Raw genomic sequence first — 19700 nt, 5'->3', positions numbered from 1 at the left:
TTACACTGTATTTTATATAATATAAAAAAGCCTTTTATGGCTTCTGTCTACATACAATCAGAATACTCCTATTAAAGGACAATTAAGAAAATGTAGAGAATCCTTGTTCTTTATGCTTTATGTATAAAAACCTTCCAGAACCAATTACTATTAAATATGAGAAAAGTCATCACAGAGAAAACCTGTTAATCTAACCTATGTGGAAAGCCACTTTGCATATCTTAACTATCATGTCTGCTTTTCCATTTCTTACAGCCTATGTGATGCTCAGCAAGGCAGCTACCCCTCTGCACATCATATGAATATGATAACAACAACCACATATATATCATAGTGCTGTTAGAATTACATGAGTCAGAATGTGTAGAAAACATGCACAACCATTTGGCATATATTCTATGTTCAATAAACATTAGTTACTATTATTGTTCAGATCAAAAAAACACTAATGTGCTCTGCTTCATAAGAACATTTAATATACAAGACATTTAAGTTAAAACAATTTACTGTTAATGTTTACTATAAAATTACTTATGTAAAGTATTTTCTTATTTTTAAACATTACTAATCATATTACAAAAGGAATCACCATGTAGCTTAACACTTAATCAAGTTTGTTCATCAGCAAAAATGGTAAAGAAATATGGAGCCAAATTACTCTAGAATAATCAGAACAAACAATAATAAAGCATCTAAAAAACAGGCAACATGGGGCGCCTGAGTGGCTCAGTTGGTTAAGCGTCTGACTCTTAATTTCAGCTCAGATCATGATCTCATGGTTCGTGGGTTTGAGCCCTATGTCAGGCTCTATGCTGGTAGTGCGAAGCCTGCTTGGAATTCTGTCTCCCTCTCTCTGCCTCTCTCTCTCTCAATAAATAAATACACATTTTTTAGAAATTATTATAAAAATGGGCAAGACAATACAGTATCTGAAAAATACATGCTTTTCAAGAAAGCATATCTGGCATGATGTTATTCATCAGGTAAGCTATATGAATTATCAATCCACTATCATCTAGAAGAGCCAAGCACATTTAGCTTTTCCAGAATTTTATAAAATTATGAAGAAAATATCGTCCTGGAGAGTTCCTGCCAAAACATTCCATTCCCTTCTACACTCTCCAATTACATTTATACTTCATTTGATGCCTTGAAACTTGCACATCATGATTTATTATAGGACTCTTAGGAGTTAGCTATTATTTGTAAGCTTTTAAAATAAGCTTCTCTTAAAAGCCATTAGGCCTCATTACAACTCCCCTTCAGTATCACAGAGCAGAGAATATTAGTATTTGCCTCTTATGTCCACATTTACCAACCCCTTCCCTAGCCAACCTTATCCCAAACTATAGATGGGAACTCCCTGATGACAAATGATCTTGTTTATCAATGCAATCCCTGCCTCAATTCGTTGCCTATCTTCAAGACATATACATATTTCCCAAACCAAATCAAAGTACTAAATTAGCAAGCAAAACTGTTAAATTTTATCAATCTTCTCATTAAAGCATACATTCTATAATATGGAAATGGTGAAAGAGTACTAACTGGATAATGACAGTATCAAGTTCTAGACCCGGTTCTGCCACAAACCAATTAAGTCACTTACATTCTGGGGCCTCAATTGTAATACTGGTGCAGTGGCAGAGGAGCCACATGGCCTGATTTGAACAGTAAAATCCCAGTTTATACTCATCATTACTAATACACCCTCATCATAATACCCTCAGAGGCCTCCTACAAGCCTCTGGTCACAACATTTTTGTCAACCTATCACGCACATAATACACAACCTTGTGGTTATGTGTGTTTCCATTAAATGATATGTTGACACATTATCGTCTTCACAGCCAACTACACTCTAATTCATCCCTAAACAAAGCTTATCTAACAAACATTATTTTCTCCTTAAGGCTTATCTAACAAACATTCACACACAGTCTTCTTGGCCTCAGAACACTAGACAGCACTTCAGCACTTTGGCTCAAGGCCACTCTAAACAGCACATCACCAACAAAAAGCACAAAATGCAAAAAAAAAAAAAAATTTGTGGTACTAAAATTACTGCAAAAGGACACTTGCTTATTTCATGAGTTGAAACTAGAAGACAGAGCATCACCTTTTTGGACCTCAGGTGAGACTGTGTCCATTAACTCAAAATTTTTGCCACTATGGAACATGTCTACAAATGACTATGAAAGCACCACAAGTATTGATATTAGAGGTATAAATAAATTTTAGTTAAGTAGGTGTATCTGCAAATAGAGAATCCATTTACAATTAAGATCAACTGTAACTGAACTTACCAATTTAAGTCCTGTAAAAAGATACTTGACTTCTTGATTGATAAAACAGCTAAGCTGAAGCTGATTTTCCTTCCCTTTAGTGACTTCTTCTTCTTCAGATTCTGTACATTTCATGCTTGAGAAATAAGATAAGGAATATACCAACAGGCATTCACTTTGTTACATAATCCTGAATATAATAAATTATCCTAATGCTATTAAAATTAATAGCATCACTATTTGCAAATGACAAATCCGATAAAGGGTTAGTATCCAAAACATATGAAGAACTTATACAACACCAAAAAATAATAATAATTCAATTAAAAATGGGCAGAAGACATAGACATTTCTCCAAAGCAGATATACAGACAGCCAACACATGAAAAGATGTTCAGCATCACTAATCATCAGGAGAATGCAAATCAAACCCACAATATCACCTCACATCTGTCAGAATGGCTAAAATGACAAGTGCTGGCAAGAATGTGAAGAAAAAGGAACTCTCATGAACTGCTGGTGGAAATGCAAACAGGTGCAGCCACTGTGGAACACAGTACAGAACAACCATATGATCCAGGAATTCCACTACTAGGTATTTATCCACAGAATATGGAAACGCTAATTTGAAAAGACATATAGGCACCCCCATGTTTATTGCATTATTTACAATAGCCAAATTATGGAAACAGCCCAAGTGTCCGTTGATTGATGAATGGATAAAGATGTGTTATATATACACAATGGAATATTATTCAGCCACAAAAAAAAAAAAGACTGATATCTTGCAATCTGCAACAACATGAATGGAGCTAGAGGGTATTACGTTAAGTGAAATAAGTCAGTCAGAAAAAGACACATACTGTATGATTTCACTCGTGGAATTTAAGAAACAAAATCAAATGAACCAAGAAACAGACTCTTCTTAGCTATAGAGAACAAACTGATGGTTACTAGAGGGGAGGTGGGTGAAATAGGAAAATGAGCACTGAGTAATGTGTACAACTGCTGAATCACTTTATTATACACTTAAAACTAATATAACATTGTATGTTATAACTATACTGGAATTTAAAAAAAAATAGCATCATACACTGGTATTTAAAACATTTTGGTTTCCAAGTAGATTCATTTCAACATACTTAAAAGTGCTCCATTCACTTACCAACAATATGAGTAATGAGTGTAAAAAAGGATAAACTCTCAACAAATATACATTGGTACTCATAGTATTGAATGGTTTTAACACTAAGGTACATAAACAGAAATCATTAAGTTTCTACTCATGACCTAGAAAATAGGCCTTCCCTAAATTCATGAACTCATGTTTTATTGGCTCAATCTCATGTATACAATTTGGCTGATACATTGTTTCATACAATTAAAAAATTCATTCGCTATGAAGTAAAAAAAAAAAAAAATTCTCTATGAAGTGAATTAATGAGGTTGACTCCGCTAAAGATATACTTAGGAAAAAATAATGAATATCCTTATTAAAGTATATACTTACCTAAACATTAGGATTACTCTAATGGGGATATTTTTCCAAATAGGATCCTAAGTTTCACCATATTTTTCAGGCATAAAGCCTCTGAAGAATTTTTCTTCATACCCCACCCACCACTCCAGTCAGTCAACAATGCTACTGATACCCATCTACTTCTAGTAAGTTATGAGTACAGCCTCTACAAATCTTGGCTCATAAGGATACGTAGTTTCAAACTCAACTCCAAAGAACTGATCAATTAAGCTTTTCTTTTTAGAAGGTGTCACTGCTGATGCAGATGAAGAATCTGTCTGCAAAAATTAAAACAAAAATTCCAAATTTACTTTATATAGATACTAGTGTGTATTTCTTCCCACATAACCCAATTTAGTAAATACATATTTAAGCTTTTTAAAATGTAAGCCCCTTCTGTAAAATCCTTCTATTCAAAAAACATCACCAAAAAACTACATATGCTCAATAATATCTTCTATGTTTAATAAATACACTGAATTCAAGTGTCAAATGCAAGCTTTCAAATTCCAACTACAGACTGAGCATGTTAAAGTATTCAAGTACATGTGTATCTATTAAGATGAATTTATTTCAAGCCTTTGGGATTGGTGAGTAGGGGGAAATCAAGGTATAATGGAAGTCTATAAGCACAAATAGATTTCAGTCACCTCTTTAACAGAATCGTCTTCTATAGCTTCCAATTTCTGTTGCAATACTCGCATCATTTGTATCCAACATTCATTAGCATCCTATAATTTAAAAATGACACAGTAAATAATCCTGGCTGTGACAGTGTTTTACCTATAAGAGTCTTCCAAAAGAAGTACTGTTTCCTTAGGGAAGGGGAATAAAGCTATTTTTTTTTATTTAAAAATATTAAGTCAAATGAGATATTATATGATCTTCAAAGCAAAGAATTCCAGAACATTCATTCATTCAAGAGAGGTTCACTGATCTCTTCCTTATGCTAAACACTGTTTTAGACACTAAGAATAAACACAGCCGTGACCAAAACAGAAGAAGTCCTCAAGGGGGATATAAATAAAATATAACATAAATTCACCTAAAGAGAAGTTATGAAGAAGAAAAAAAAATTATGGGAGCAGAAAGTGATGAGGTGAAAGGAAGTGTGCTATTTCAATAGGATAGTCAAGAAAGCTTCTCTGATGCCTTGACATTTGAGCCGGAAGACCCAAACGATATGAGGAAGCAAGCCATGCACTTATCTGTAAGCTAAAGAAAGAAGAGCAAAGACCCTGCAGAAAGAGGGTATGTGGAGGGTTTAAAAAATAGCAAGGAAGCCAGTGAGTGTACAGGAGAGCCAAAGTAAGCAAGGGTGAGAGTGGTACATGATGAGCTCAGGGAGGTAGCCAGGAATAAGATTATTCAGGACTGGGATAGAAAATCACTAAGAGGCAATCAACAAGGGACCAAGGATTATTCCTTAGTAACAGTTTAAGGACTCTAAAAGGTTGTGTGGAGAAACCCGCAAAAAGACGGACAAAAGCAGAAGTGAGATGATCAATTACCAGACCACTCCAGGCAAAAGATAATGATAGTATGAACCACAGAGGACTGATAACTGGAGTGTATTTGGAAATGCAAATACATATGGTAAGTGTATAACACCTGAGTTTTACATTTACACAATGAAAACCCCAGAACCTTGCCCTGTTTACCTGTTGAAGATACTGTCCTTGTTCACCCTTCTCTGCAAACTGTGGGAAAGCCATGTGTAAAAACTGCAGTAGGATAATAGGTGGAATACTAGAAGACGTTTTATCCATGGAATCAAACAAATCTCTAAGGGCTTAAAAAGCAAAGCAAACACTGCTTTAGTAAAACAGTGACACATTTAATACATGTTACTATAAATTAATTCTAGATTAATACAAACACAAAACTGCTGAGTACTTTTAAGTATATCTACTCTTTTTGTAGTTTTCAGATTCCCAATAAGAAAAAGATTTGTTTTTAAATCTTAAAGAATTGACCCGAAGACTTTATAATGCACTAACTATAAACAACTTCTGAGCCCTGCCCCTCTGTCTCTCTCTCCTTGCCAGCCTTTGTCTTCCAAAACAAAGCACGGTATATTCATTCAACACAGAGAACACATAACCTTTGTGTAGGGATCAAACAGGCTGATGTTACTGTTTTGGTACTATGCCACTGTCAGGCCACCACTCCCAACCGACCTCCCCTTAAGCCCGTACTTAGTTCCCAACTACTCAACTCCTAAATATTAAATAAAATATGTTTAACATACATCCTAACTCTACTGAATAGTTAAGAACCAAAACTAATTTGCCTTCTTCAAAATCTTTTCTCTGCTATCCTCTTTCACTTTCATAAAATCTCATGGTCAGGGCAGACTGAGCCCTGCTCTGGGAGTTCAGAATACCCCTGCTCTGCCGACTCCCTGGCTATCATACCTTGCCCTTCTTACTTCATGTACAGCAAAATGCTAGTCTAGCCTATCTTGACTCGTTTCGTTAACTAACATGTGAAATGTTATCTACCATTAGTATATACAAACCGAAGCCCAGAAAATACTAAGCACAAAGCCAGTGTGCAATAAAATGTTCCCGAATAAGACAACGTGGTGTTTAAAAATGTTTTTCCAAGAGACAGCAAAAATTAATCATTACTACCAAGCTAATGATTTTTAAAAGAAAAAAATCTAAATTATAGCACACTTTAATAAAGTACACATTACTCAAAATAAACAATGGTTTAAGATTTAATATATACCATAAACAGAGCATCTCAAAGTATTTTACTAGTTTGAAAGAAAAAGATCAAAAATGCACTATACATTAAAAGAGACTAGTAAAACATGAAAATTGAATACTATGTATGATCCTAAACTGGCTCCCAAAGCAAAGAACTTTATAATGGCAATACTGGATCAACTGCCGAAATTTAAGTAATCTGTATTTTAGAGTACTTCATCCATGTTAAACCCCAAGATTTTGAAAAATGGTAATTGTCTTGTGATTATGAATGTCCTTATTCTTGGGAAATACATACTGAAGTATTCAGGAATAAACTGTGATGTCTATACCTTACTCTTGAAGGTTCAAAAAAAAAAAAAAAAAACACAACAAAACAAAAAAAAAAAAACATGGTTACAGAGAATGATGAGCCAGGTATCTAGGTAGGACAAAAAGTTAATAATTGGTGAATTCTTGTAACTGCTCTGTAAATTTAAATTTAGCACAAAACAGGGGTGCCTGGGTGGCTCAGTCAGTTAAGCATCTGACTCTTGGTTTCAGCTCAGGTCATGATCTCACATTTCATGGGTTCGAGCCCCATATCGGGCTCTGTGCTGACAGTGAGGAGCCTGCTTGGGCTTCTCACTCCCTCCTCTCTCTCTGGCCCTCCCCCGCTCACACACTCTCTTTCTCAAAATAAATAAATAAACATTTAAAAAAATTAGCACAGGGGCACCTGGTGGCTCAGGTGGTTAAGCGCCTGATACTGGCTCAGGTCATGATCTCGTGGCTCTGAGTCTGAGCCCTGTGTCAGGCTCTGCGCTAACATGTTATAGCCTGGAGCCTGCTTCAGAATCTTTGTCTCCCTCTCTCTCTGCCCCTCCCCTGCACACACTGGGTCTCTTTTAAAAATAAACATTAAAAAAAATTAGCACAAAATTTAAAAATGAAAAACAGTATCTTTCCTCTCCTCAATACTACAAGACTCTTAGAGGATACTGGAGAAGTTGCTGAAATTCCAAGTTACTCTTAGATACAAAAGCAAACAAGTAAACTAGATATAAATGATCATATTTTTCTCATTAAAAACTTCCAATAAATCTTTCAGGAAAAAAATGGTCAAAGGAAAAACCTCTAACTACAAATGACACAAAGAAACATACTGTTTTTATAGTATTACAAATTAACAGCTGACCACAATGAGATACCACTTCACACCCCTAGGCTAGCTATAATCAAAAACAGACAATACCAAGTATTATCAACAATACAGAGAAATGGGAACCCTTATTCATGCTGGGAGAAATATAAATGATGCAGCTGCTTTGGAAAACAGTCTGGCATTCCTCAAAAGGTTAAAGTATAGTTACCATACGACCCAGCAATTCCACTCACAGATATATACCCAAGAGAAATAAAAACATGTCCACAGAAATCCTTGAACAAGTTTTTAGCAATACTTACAATAGCAATACTACAATAGTCAAAAGTGGAAACCACCCAAATGTCTATCATTGATAAAAGGACAAAGGAAATACAATATATGCCTACAACAGCATCTTTTTCAGCAATAAGGAATCAAGCACTCATACATACTACAATCTGGATGAACCTTGAAAATAGTGAAAGAAGCGACTCTAAAAAGACCACATATTGTAAATTCCATTTTTGTCAAAAGTCCAGAATAGGCAAATTTATGGAGACTGACAGTAGGTGGGTGGCTGTACAGGGCTGGGGGTGGAGACCAGAAAACAGGGTGACTGCGAAAGGTTACAGAGTTTCTTTTTCAAAGTGATGAAATGTTCTAAAATGGACCTGTGGTGATGGCTGCACAACCCTGAGTATACTAAAAGACAACGAATTGTGCACTTTAAGTGCATAAATTGTATGGAATGGGAATTGTATCTAGTTAAAGCTGTTACAAACAAAAAGGCACAGCCGTAAGAATACCTTATCAATCTAACCCAATGACTTAAGAAAGTATTCACTTGTAAAACTGTCCCAAAATGAATAGGGACAGAATACATGGTCTCATGTAATGAAGAAATGTTATTCCCATGCTTTAAGAATTTGTTTCTCCTCATATTTCATATACCATTTCCTTACACTAACACTAGACTCTCTTGTAATGACTGCATCAACTATAATAAAACCTACCTCTTGCTATCCTCAGAGATAGGTCTTACTAATAGAACCTAAAGCCAAAATTAAATTTAATCCAAAAAACCGAAAGACTCTTAGTGAGAAAAGACAGACATCAAAGGTTTATAATTTGGATAATAAAATAAAATGTAAGTATAAGTACTCCGATTTTAATGAGACGAGGTTTTACAAAACAATTTTTTAAATTGAAAGCTACTAAACAAACTGAGTGAAAAATAACTTATTGAATACTACACTGCCCTCTCAAAAAAGTAGTTTTAAGATACTGACCTGCAGTAATGTACTGTGCTGAAGCCATTTCCCCTGAAGCTCTCAAGGCACCTGCATACCTAGGAACATTAGGTAGAATTAAATAGGATTCGATTCATTCTGAAACTCAAATGAGAAGAAACTAGTTAAAAGAGCTTATGACACCTTCAACTGCAAGTTTATCAGAGTTGTTCCCACCTTTGTATTTCCTCCTCTTTTGGTCTTGTTACATTAACAATTATATGTACAAAAAGGAACACTAAGAAAAAAGGGAATTTAGGGGTGCCTGGGTGGCTCAGTCGGTTGAGCCTCTGACTCTTGGTTTTGGCTCAGGTCATGATCTCACGGTTCATGATATCGAGCCCTCCACCAGGCTCTGCGCTGACAGCATAGAGCCTGCTTGGGATTCTCTCTCTCCCCCTCTCCCTGCCCCTCCCCTATGCACTGCTCCCAAAATAAACATTTCAAAAAGGGAAAAAAGGGGTGCCCGTGTGGCTCATTGAGTTAAGCATCTGACTTCAGCTCCAGTCATGCTCTCATAGTTTGTGGGTTCAAGACCCACGTCAGGCTCTGTGCTGACCTCTCAGAGCCTGGAGCCTGCTTCAGATTCTGTGTCTCCTTTCTCTGCCCCTCCCCTCAGCTCATGCTCTTATCTCTATCTCAAAAATAAAAAAATAAAAAAAAAAAACTTTTTTTAATGTTTGTTTTAAAGAAAAAAAGAATTAGATGAAGACTACTTTTAAATTCTTTCTCTTAACACTTTATTTATTTATTTGTTTGTTTGTTTGTTTGTTTATTTATTTATTTATTTATTTATTTTAATGTTTATTTCTGAGACAGAGAGAGAGAGACAAAGCATGAGCAGGGGAGGGGCAGACAGAGAGGGAGACCCAGAATCCAAAGCAGGCTCCAGGTTCTCAGCTGCCAGCACAGAGCCCAATGCGGGGTTTGAACTCACAAACCATGAGATCATGAACTGAGCAGAAGTCCAATGCTTAACCAACGGAGCCACCCAGGCGCCCCTCCCTGCCAACAATTACTTTTAAAAAAACATTTCCCGGGGCACCTAGTGGCTCAGTCCGTTAAGCAACCAACTCTTAGTTTTGGCTCAGCTCATGATCTCACATTTTGTGAGTTTTGAGCCCCACATTGAGCTCAGCGTTGACAGTGCAGAGCCTGCTTGGAATTCTCTCCTCTATCTCAAAATAAATAAACTTAAAAAATTAAAAAAAAAAAAAAAAAAACATTTCCTGAAAACACTACAAAACAAAAAAGTACACGTGTAATATCCATTATTACAAAGAAAATAAAACACAATTTCAGAAATAACAAAGAAAAAAAAGCATTACATCAAAAACATTAAATCAAAGTCAATATACCTACATTCAGCATTAACTTTCTATGTAACAATAAATAAGTCCCTTTAATTTTCAAGTCTGTCTGCTTACCTATAAAATGAGGTGTTTCTATTAAATAATTTCTAAATTCACTTTCAATTTATAACTCTCAGTTAATTTATAACAGCACAAAGGACTGGCCATTCAAAGGAAATAAACTAGTATTTATTCATACATCTTATGACACAGAATCAGAAATGATCATTCATATATCAAACACCGAAGGGCAAGAGAATGACTGCCTATTCACTAGGATTAAAACTATGTTCATGTACCACACACCCACTGAAGGGACTAAAATGAAAAAGAATGATATCAACCAAGATTGGCAAGAATGTAGAGCCATAAGAACTATCAATACCATCAGTAACATGGATGAATTTCAAAAACTATGCTAACTAAACTAAGCCAAACCAAAAATACATTCTGTACATTTAAGTTCCTGAATACACAAAACTAATATGAGATCAGTAGCTGCTTGCAGAGTTGGGTAGTGGGTGGGAATGAGGACTAGGCAAAGGTAGAAATATAAAAACTTCCTGGGATGAGGGAAATGTTCTGTAATTTGTGAAATGGGTTACAGATATTTGCATTTATCAAAACTGATCACACCAAACACAAGATATTTACTCGATGTAAATTACATTTCTATTTAAAAATAAATAAAAAAAAAAAACTTTGGGGCACCTGGGTCTCTCATTCAGTTGACCCATCTGACTTGATTTTGGCTGATCCCAGGGTTATGGGATCGAGTCCTGTGTCAGGCTCCATGCTGAACATGGAGACTGATTAAGATTTTCCCTTTCTTTCTTTCTTTTTCTTTCTTTCTCTCTCTATCTCCACCCCCTCTGCCCCCTCCCATGCTCATGTGCATACTTTCTCTAAAATAAAAAAATAAAGTAAAAAAATTTCTGTGCTTATGTAAACAATCAAAGAGGTCACAGAAAATGTCAAATTATATCCAACTGAAAAGTTGTTAATTTAGATATTTTGGAAATTGCTATGACTCAAGTTTTTAAGTTTTTCAGTACACAATTCAGAACAATGTCTAAATTATATATATTCATTTTAAAAAGTGAAAATCATAATAGCTTCCCTCTTAGTTTGTAACTTCTTAAAAGGCACTTCTGAAGTTAAAATAATGTACTAATAAAGCAAGTGTATCCCAAAACATCAGTCAAGTTTATAACAACATGTTGTTAGTGAATTCTACTTCTAGTTACAGGACAACATTGCTAACTATCCCTACATTTATGGCAAAGGCTATACTAATGAATTATCTTTTAAGTCACTAAGAATAGAAAAAGCATAATTTAATACTATCTCCCCACACAAACCTCTCATTATACCAAAAACTAAAAATAAAAAAAAAATTTTTTTTGATGTTTATTTATTTTTGAGAGAGAGACAAAGCATGAGCATGAGCAGAGGAGGGACAGAGACAGGGAGACACAAAATCTGAGGCAGGCTCCAGCCTCTGAGCTGTCAGCACAGAGCCCGATGTGGGGCTAGAACTCATGAACCATGAGATCATGACCTAAGCTGAAGTCAGACACTTAATGGACTGAGCCACCCAGGTGCCCCTACCAAGAAAACGTTTAATTCCTAATTAAGGTAAAACCATCCAATAAGCCAAATAACATTAACAGTTGAACTTTACAAAGAAAAACTGTTAGAAAATAAAAGGAAAAACTGACAAGAGTACAGAGTGATGTAACAGAAACACTAAGAGGTTTTACAGAAGATAAAAAATAAAAGAGCACCTTTTCTAAGAAAGTCTTTACCAAGTCAATAAATTAAAAAAAAACAACAAATGAGGGGTGCCTGGGTGGCTCAGCCAGTTAAGTGTCCGACGTCGGCTCAGGTCATGATCTCGCGGTTTGTGGGTTCCAGCCCTGCCTCGGGCTCTGTGCTGACAGTTTAGAGCCTGAAGCCTGCTTCAGATTCTGTGTCTCCCTCTCTCTCTGCCCCTCCCCTGCTCACGCTCTCTCTCTTTCAATAATAAACGTTAAAAAAATTTTTTTAAAAAACACTACATGATATAGAAAATCCAAATGTAATTAATAAGCTTTAGTCTATTATACTTTATACTTTATCACCTACAAAAAAAAAAAAAAGGACGTTTTGACTTTTCTATCATCTGTGATATACCAGAATCAATCATACATCAGCTAACCCCAAACATTCATCAACAGAAAAATAGATATTGTGTAGTAGATCCATACAGTGGCATAGTACACAGCATGAACATCATAAACTACAACTACACACACAAGGTTAAGCCAAAACTAATGAGCCAGACCCAAATGAACACAATCCATGTTTCTGCTTATAAAGAGTTCCAAATAGGCAAAGTTAATCCATGAGGTTAGAAGTCACATTATCATTAACTATTCTGAACACAAAGTAGAGGCAGCCATCAGGAAGGGAGAGTCACGAGGGAATATTTAGAGGCTGATGGGATTCTGTTTGTCTGTGTTGGTTACACAGATGTGTTCATGGAGATAATTCATTCATATACTTTTCTGTATGTTAAAATTTAATAGTTATAAATGAATTCAGAGTCAAAAGGAAGATTTTATAGTTTTTGTTTTCAAAAACATGTGAACAGCCTCATCTAATGGAGAACAGCAACCAAAACTCAGAACTAAATACCATACTGTCATTACTACACAAGAATAAATGATCTAAGCGTACAACTTAAGAAATCAGAAAATAAAACAAGCCAAAGGAAAATAGAAATAAGTTAATACAAAGAAAAGTAGGATGAATCAGACAATCAAAAAAAGTGACTGAATAAATCTAACAGCTGATTCTTTGAAAAATAAAATATACAAACCTCTGGCAAGATAATCAAGGGAAAAAATACATAACAAATAAAAATGAAAATGAGGGGAAATACAGGTCCAAAAATAGATATGTCTTTAAGATATTTTAGCATAAGAATTAAGGACAAATTCATAGGAAAACATAAACTACCAAAACTTACCCAAAAGACACAGAAAATGTACATTTAAAATGCGCCCCCCCATGGGGCGCCTGGGTGGCGCAGTCGGTTAAGCGTCCGACTTCAGCCAGGTCACGATCTCGCGGTCCATGAGTTCGAGCCCCGCGTCAGGCTCTGGGCTGATGGCTCAGAGCCTGGAGCCTGTTTCCGATTCTGTGTCTCCCTCTCTCTCTGCCCCTCCCCCGTTCATGCTCTGTCTCTCTCTGTCCCAAAAATAAATAAAAACGTTGAAAAAAAAATTAAAAAAATAAAATAAAATAAAATAAAATAAAAAATAAAATGCGCCCCCCCCCAAAAAAAAAAGGTTTGGTCCAGCCAATTTTATAGTTAAGTTCTATTAAGAATAGATCATTCCTGGGGCCCCTGGGTGGCTCAGTCGGTTGAGCATCTGACTTCGGCTCAGGTCATGATCTCATGATTCACGAGTTCGAGCCCCACGTTGGGCTCTGTGCTGACGGCTCGGGACCTGGAGCCTGCTTCAGATTCTCTGTCTCCCTCTCTCTCTGCTCCTCCCCTGCTCACACTCTGTCTCTTTCTCAAAAATAAAGATTTAAAAAATTTAAAAAAAAGAATAGACCATTCCTATACAACTTTGAAAATGTAAGTAAAATATAAGTAAAATAACACCCTAGTAACTGCTAATGAAAAAAAACTATGTGGTACTTACCAAGACATGTCTTGCCAATCTCCAGTAAGATAAAAATATGGCCATGAGATACAGTCTTTTGTAAGTAACTCATAGAATTTAAGGGTAATTTTTTATATTATACTTATCACTTTAAGTTCTAAATTTAGAATTCCTACTTATCATGAGGTTCCACTAATGAGCAGCATCAAGCAAACTAGGTTCTACCTGTAGCTCTGGTTCTTGGCCCTCATTGCCTCTTCAACTAACCCAGTCTATTTCCCTTCTAGCCTTTAGCAATATATACTTCTCACTCCCCAGAATCTGCCAAATAAAAATTCTTAAGAATTTAAGGATGAGCTTCAGACTGCCAGTTTTAAAACATCTCCCATGGAAGTTTCTCTCTCTTCTTTCATTCCTATTTTATCACTGAGTGCCATTTTTCCAAAGACATACAACCCCATCCATGTCCTCTTGTAGTAAGTTAGTTAAGTACAAAGGCTTCTGACCTGTAAAAACTTAGCATTCAAAAAGTATTTCATCTGGTCAAGAAAACTGAAATCAACAGAATGAAATCTCCCCTGCTTATATAAAACTCAGAGAAATAACCCCAAAACATGAAGGACTTCTCCTTGGAATAGAGCCCGGAAGATATCCGAGATGAACAAAATACAAAGAAGTCTTGGAAGTAAGACAAGTCTGCTCCCAGTAGCCAGTTTTTAGGGCAGAGAGCTGCCCAATAAGCTGCTCATTCAGCTCATTTGCAAATGAAACATAAGCAAGAGAACATGGGTGCATAAGATAACTACACAATCTCAACACAAACGAGACATCAATCCTTACATCTAAGGAAAACAGAGTTTAAATTAAAAAGGTCCAAACAAGGCGGGGAAAAAGACCTTGAAATAAGAATACTTCAGAGCCTCGAAGAAAGAAAAGCAGAATTCATATCCAAAATTAAGAACATGAGATTAAAGAAAAGAAAGTTGTGACAAGCAACTGTGAAACAAAGCTAATGCATAAATCAGTGAAATGTAAAATAGAACTGAGGCACTCTCCCAGAAGACAGCACATAAAATAAAAAATCAGAAGTGCAGAAAAAAAAAAAGAGACATGAAAAACAGATCCAGAAACTATTATTCTGAATATAAGGGAAGCCAGATAAAACAAAGTAGAAATTATCTGAAGAAATAACAGCCAAGAATGTCCAAAGTTTAGGACAAGAGTCCTTACACTAAAAGTGCTCACTCAGCACTAAATAAGGTAAATAAAACCCCACACCTACCCTATTAGAAAACTCTGAAAAACAAAAAGAAAAAGAAAACCTTAAAAATTATTAACAGAAAAGAATAAGAAATGAGACTGATATTAGATCTCTCATATCTGTGGACACACAAAAATAGTGGAAAAGTTAACTACAAACCTCTGGGGAAAAAGCACTCTGACTTTAACATTTCCCATCAAAGCAGTTCTGAAACAGTACCAAACATGGCAGCCTTTCTCAATCAAGACTCTAAGTGCCTGGAAGATAGGTACTATGTCTTGTTCACTAATGACTACACCAGCTATAAGCTAGACAACTTCATAAATACCTGACAAGTATTCACTTCAGAGAAATTTAGAAAACCTTCTGATACTCTCAGGTTTCTGTATAATCCTCTCTCCTCTCTATTGCCCAGTTCTATCAAAGCATTTCACAAGCCACTAAGGAAAAAAGAAGAAGAAGAAAAAAAAAAAAATCAACATTCATAAAGCTGGCTAAGAATTCAAATTGCAATTTAGAATTCTATCCTACATTAACAAGCGGCAATGTATATACCAAGACAGTTGTAATAAATTTAGTGAGAATTAAGTGACATATTTTTTAAGTTATACATTTATATTCACTGAGGAGAAAGGATCTTCATTTACAGACTATTTCACAGGCTGTCAAAACACAGGTAACTGTTTACTCTTTTTTCTTTTGTATAGTGGTATAAAAATTATTCACCAGCATAAGGACAAATCAATACAAATAAAGGTATTTATTTCTAGACTAGAACTGAGAGTTCTGAAATAAATCTTATACCATACATCATGGTCAACTGATTTTCAATAAAGGTGCTAGGGCAATTCATCAAGGAAAGAGTCTTCAGCAAATGGAACTCAAAAAACAGGATATCCATTTGCACAAGAATGAGATATCAACTTCCCACCATACATAAAAATTAACTAAAAATAGATTAGAGACCTAAATTTAAGAGTTAAAATTATGAAGCTCTTAAAATATAGGATTAAATATTTGTGACCTAGGATGAGGCAACTGTTTCAGATGTAAGATACACACACACACACACACACACACACACACACACAAAATTAAACTACATCAAAATTAAAACCTCTTGTGTTACAAAACAGTAACATCAAGAAAGTGAAGACAACTCACAAAATGAAAGAAAATATCTGCAAATTATCTGAAAAAGGACTTACATCCAGAACATGTAACTTACACACTTGTAACTGAACAATCAAAAGACAAACCATTTAAAACACAGGCAAAGGGGGCACCTGGGTTGAATGTCCAACTCAGCTCAGGTCATGATCTAGCTATTTGTGAACTTCATGTGGGGCTCACTGCTGTCAGCACAGAGCCAGCTTCAGATCTTCTGTCTCCCTCTCTCTCTGCCCCTCCCCTACCCACACGCACACATGCACTCTCTCGCTCTCTCTCAAAAATAAACATTTAAAAAAAAGATTAGAGTTAAAAAAAATAAAACACAGGCAAAGAATTTGAACAGACGTTTCTCCAAAGAAGATATACAAGCCAATAAATACATAAAAAGATGATCATCACTAGTCATTAGGTAATTACAAACAACAACTACAATGAGATACCATTTTACATTTAGGATGACTATAATCGAAGACATTTGAATAAAAAGACTGGCATGGAGGTGGAGAAATTGGAACTCTCTTACATTGCTGGTCAGAAGAGAAAATGGTGCCAAGCAGTTTGGCAGTTCCACAAAATGCTGTTTAACAAAGAGTTACTACATGACCAAGTAATCCACTCATAATCAAAAGAAATGAAAACTGGTCTGCACAACAACTTCTCCCTGAATGTTCATGGTAGGTAACATTATTATAACAGCCTCAAAATGGAAACTAATCAAATGTTTATCAACAGATGAACAGATTAACATAATATGGTATGTCCATAGAGCTGAATATTCAGCCATAAAAAGGAATGAAGTACTGACATATACTACAACATGAATAAACCCAGAAAATATATTATGCTAAGTAAAAGAAACCAGTCACAAAAAATTACTTACTATATGATTCCATTTATATCAAATGTCCAGAATAGGCAAATGGATAATACAGAAAGTAGATAAATGGTTGCCTAGAGCTGGAGGTGGGAAAGGTAAAAGGAGTGACTGCTCAGGAATAGGTTTCTTTCAGGAAGGAAGAAAATAATCTAAGGTTAGACTGTGATAATGGCTGTACAATCTTGTGACTATAATAAAGACCATTTAATCAAATACTTTAAACAGATGAATTGTACAATAAATGAGCATCTCAAAAAAAGCTGCTAAAAAAACTATACACACAATGATACACTAAACACTACTCACCCAAATGTGAACCTCCCTTACCTACCAACAGGATTACAGCATTTCTCTTCTGTCTTACCTTTTAAGGGCATCTTTGAGTTCAGGCACGGAACGAATACACTGAACTGTGGCATTCATGTAACAAGTGTTACCAAGGTTTGTCAATCCACATGGCAATTCCATCTGATAAAGAAAAGGATTAATTCATTTTTATACAATGACATAGCATGTATAAAATCTCTAAAATTTACACTTTGAAGTACAATTTACCAACTCATACCAATTTATATTCCACCTTCACCCGGAAGTAACAATGTCTTATATCCCACAATAGAAATGTGTACTTGCAACATGCTGACTAATATTGTGTTTTTAACTCCCTTCTTGAAAATAATAAGAGAACAATCCTATCCGTCTTGCCCACCTTTGCAGGCTTATCATTAGAATGGGGTAACAAAGTATACATAGAAACACTTCAAAAAAAGAAAAAAATAACACTATAAAAATGCTCAATGATAAAAAAATAATATTTGACAAGTTTGTGTTAACCAGTTTTTTTAAAACAATATTGCAATTTAGGATACATTGTATGTATTTTCAACGAGGAAAATTTTAAGAATTTCATCAATCCAGCATTTAAACTACTTATCGTCTTTAAGCCTGTTTTCCCATAAAATAATAGCAGTTAGCATAACACTTATTAAAGATACTATTGACTTTGCATTGAATTATCCAATTATACAAGGACTCCTCAAGCCAGTTTCAAAAATAAAACCTTTTACTACTAAAAACATACATCTTAATATTAACAATTAAATCTTTAAAACATTTAGATGCTACTTTCTGAAAGGCATCCTAGTAACTGTAGCAATCAAATATATAAAACGTGGTATGTCTTACCGCAGATGCTAACTGTTCTTCAGTCATGTCTTCTACAAAGACAGTCTTAGCTGAGGGCTCCTCAGGAAGAGCATCTGCTGACCCCATCATTAGTAGAGTCATTCCCTATTTTTAAAACAAAAAAATTTAATTTCATAAAGATGCTCAAATGATGTGTATATCCAATAAAAGAAAACAGGTACAAAAAAAAAAAAAAAAAAAAACAACAACACATACTGCATGCTTGTATTTGCCAGAAAAGGTAAATCTACAGAGACACCAAGTAGACTAGTGGTTGCTAGGGCTAAAAGGTAGAAAGAGGGAGTGACTTTTAACACACACCCATTTTTTCCAAGGGTGATGGAATGTTCTAAAACTAGACTGTAGTGAAAGTTATACAACTCTCATCAATATACTAAAAATTACTGAGTTATTAAAAAAAAAAAAATTCTGAGCTGGCTGCTTCAGACCAGAGGTCACCTGCTTATCTGCAAAGGGGAGTGAAGAAACCAGAATGGTGGAACATCTGTATCTTAATTGTGGTGGTGGTTACAGGGCTCTATAAAATTAACCAAATTCAAACTGTACACTAAAATTTTACAGGTGAATTTTAATCCATATCAATCAATTATGCCTCAATGAAGCTAGGGGAAAAATAAACACTGTCATAAAGACAGGTGAGAATGGGGGCACCTGGGTGGCTCAGTTGGTTAAACGCCCAACTTCGGCTCAGGTCATGATCTCACTGTCCATAAGTTCAAACCCTGCATTCAGCTCTGTGCTGAAAGCTCAGAGCCCGGAGCCTGCTTCGGGAGAGCTGTGTCTCCCTCTCTCTCTGGCCCTCCCCCGCTCACACTGTCTCTCTCTCTCTCTCTCTCAAAAATAAACATTAAGACAGGTGAGAATGTTTACAATACTGGAATGGAGGGAATTCTTGAAATGCTCATTTAGTGGAATCATTTCTCCCCATAACAAACTAAGCACAGGTAAGATTCTTTCTGTAAATGTCTATTTCTAACTGTAACAATTATTTACATTTGAATAGAATTATTTTGAGAGCATCAAACCCTCCATTATTAAAAATCATCAAACACATAAGTTAGTTCAAAATATCCAATTTTATAATTCTACATTGTCAGCCTAAGGGAACATTTATATTCAATAATATGTAACATTCCATACGATAAGAACAATATTCCCTCAAATCTCGTAATCCTGAAATGTGAACAATGTCTTACTACAGAAGACATGAGTGCATAAGAAGAGTAGGGAGATTTT

At 35.4% G+C, this 19700-nt stretch overlaps 1 protein-coding gene across 1 annotated transcript in view; it reads right to left on the bottom strand.

The window, feature by feature from the left end:
• Positions 1-19700, bottom strand: part of USP14 (ubiquitin specific peptidase 14) — a 50475-nt gene that overhangs the window by 11375 nt on the left and 19400 nt on the right. The window contains exons 4-10 of the mRNA XM_047087000.1: positions 18444-18548; positions 17623-17726; positions 8937-8995; positions 5466-5596; positions 4455-4535; positions 3997-4082; positions 2307-2421 (exon numbers count right to left, since the gene is read on the bottom strand). Of these exons, the coding sequence (XP_046942956.1) occupies positions 2307-2421; positions 3997-4082; positions 4455-4535; positions 5466-5596; positions 8937-8995; positions 17623-17726; positions 18444-18548 (681 nt within the window). The remainder of the gene's footprint in view (positions 1-2306; positions 2422-3996; positions 4083-4454; positions 4536-5465; positions 5597-8936; positions 8996-17622; positions 17727-18443; positions 18549-19700) is intronic.

The sequence above is a fragment of the Lynx rufus genome, unplaced genomic scaffold, assembly GCF_022079265.1.
Source record: "Lynx rufus isolate CCGP_SWC_20201006 ecotype Redwood Valley unplaced genomic scaffold, mLynRuf1.p SCAF_22, whole genome shotgun sequence".
NCBI classification, from domain to species: domain Eukaryota; kingdom Metazoa; phylum Chordata; class Mammalia; order Carnivora; family Felidae; genus Lynx; species Lynx rufus.
Note: the sequence above shows the minus strand (reverse complement) of the source record. Positions and strands in the feature narration are given on the sequence as shown.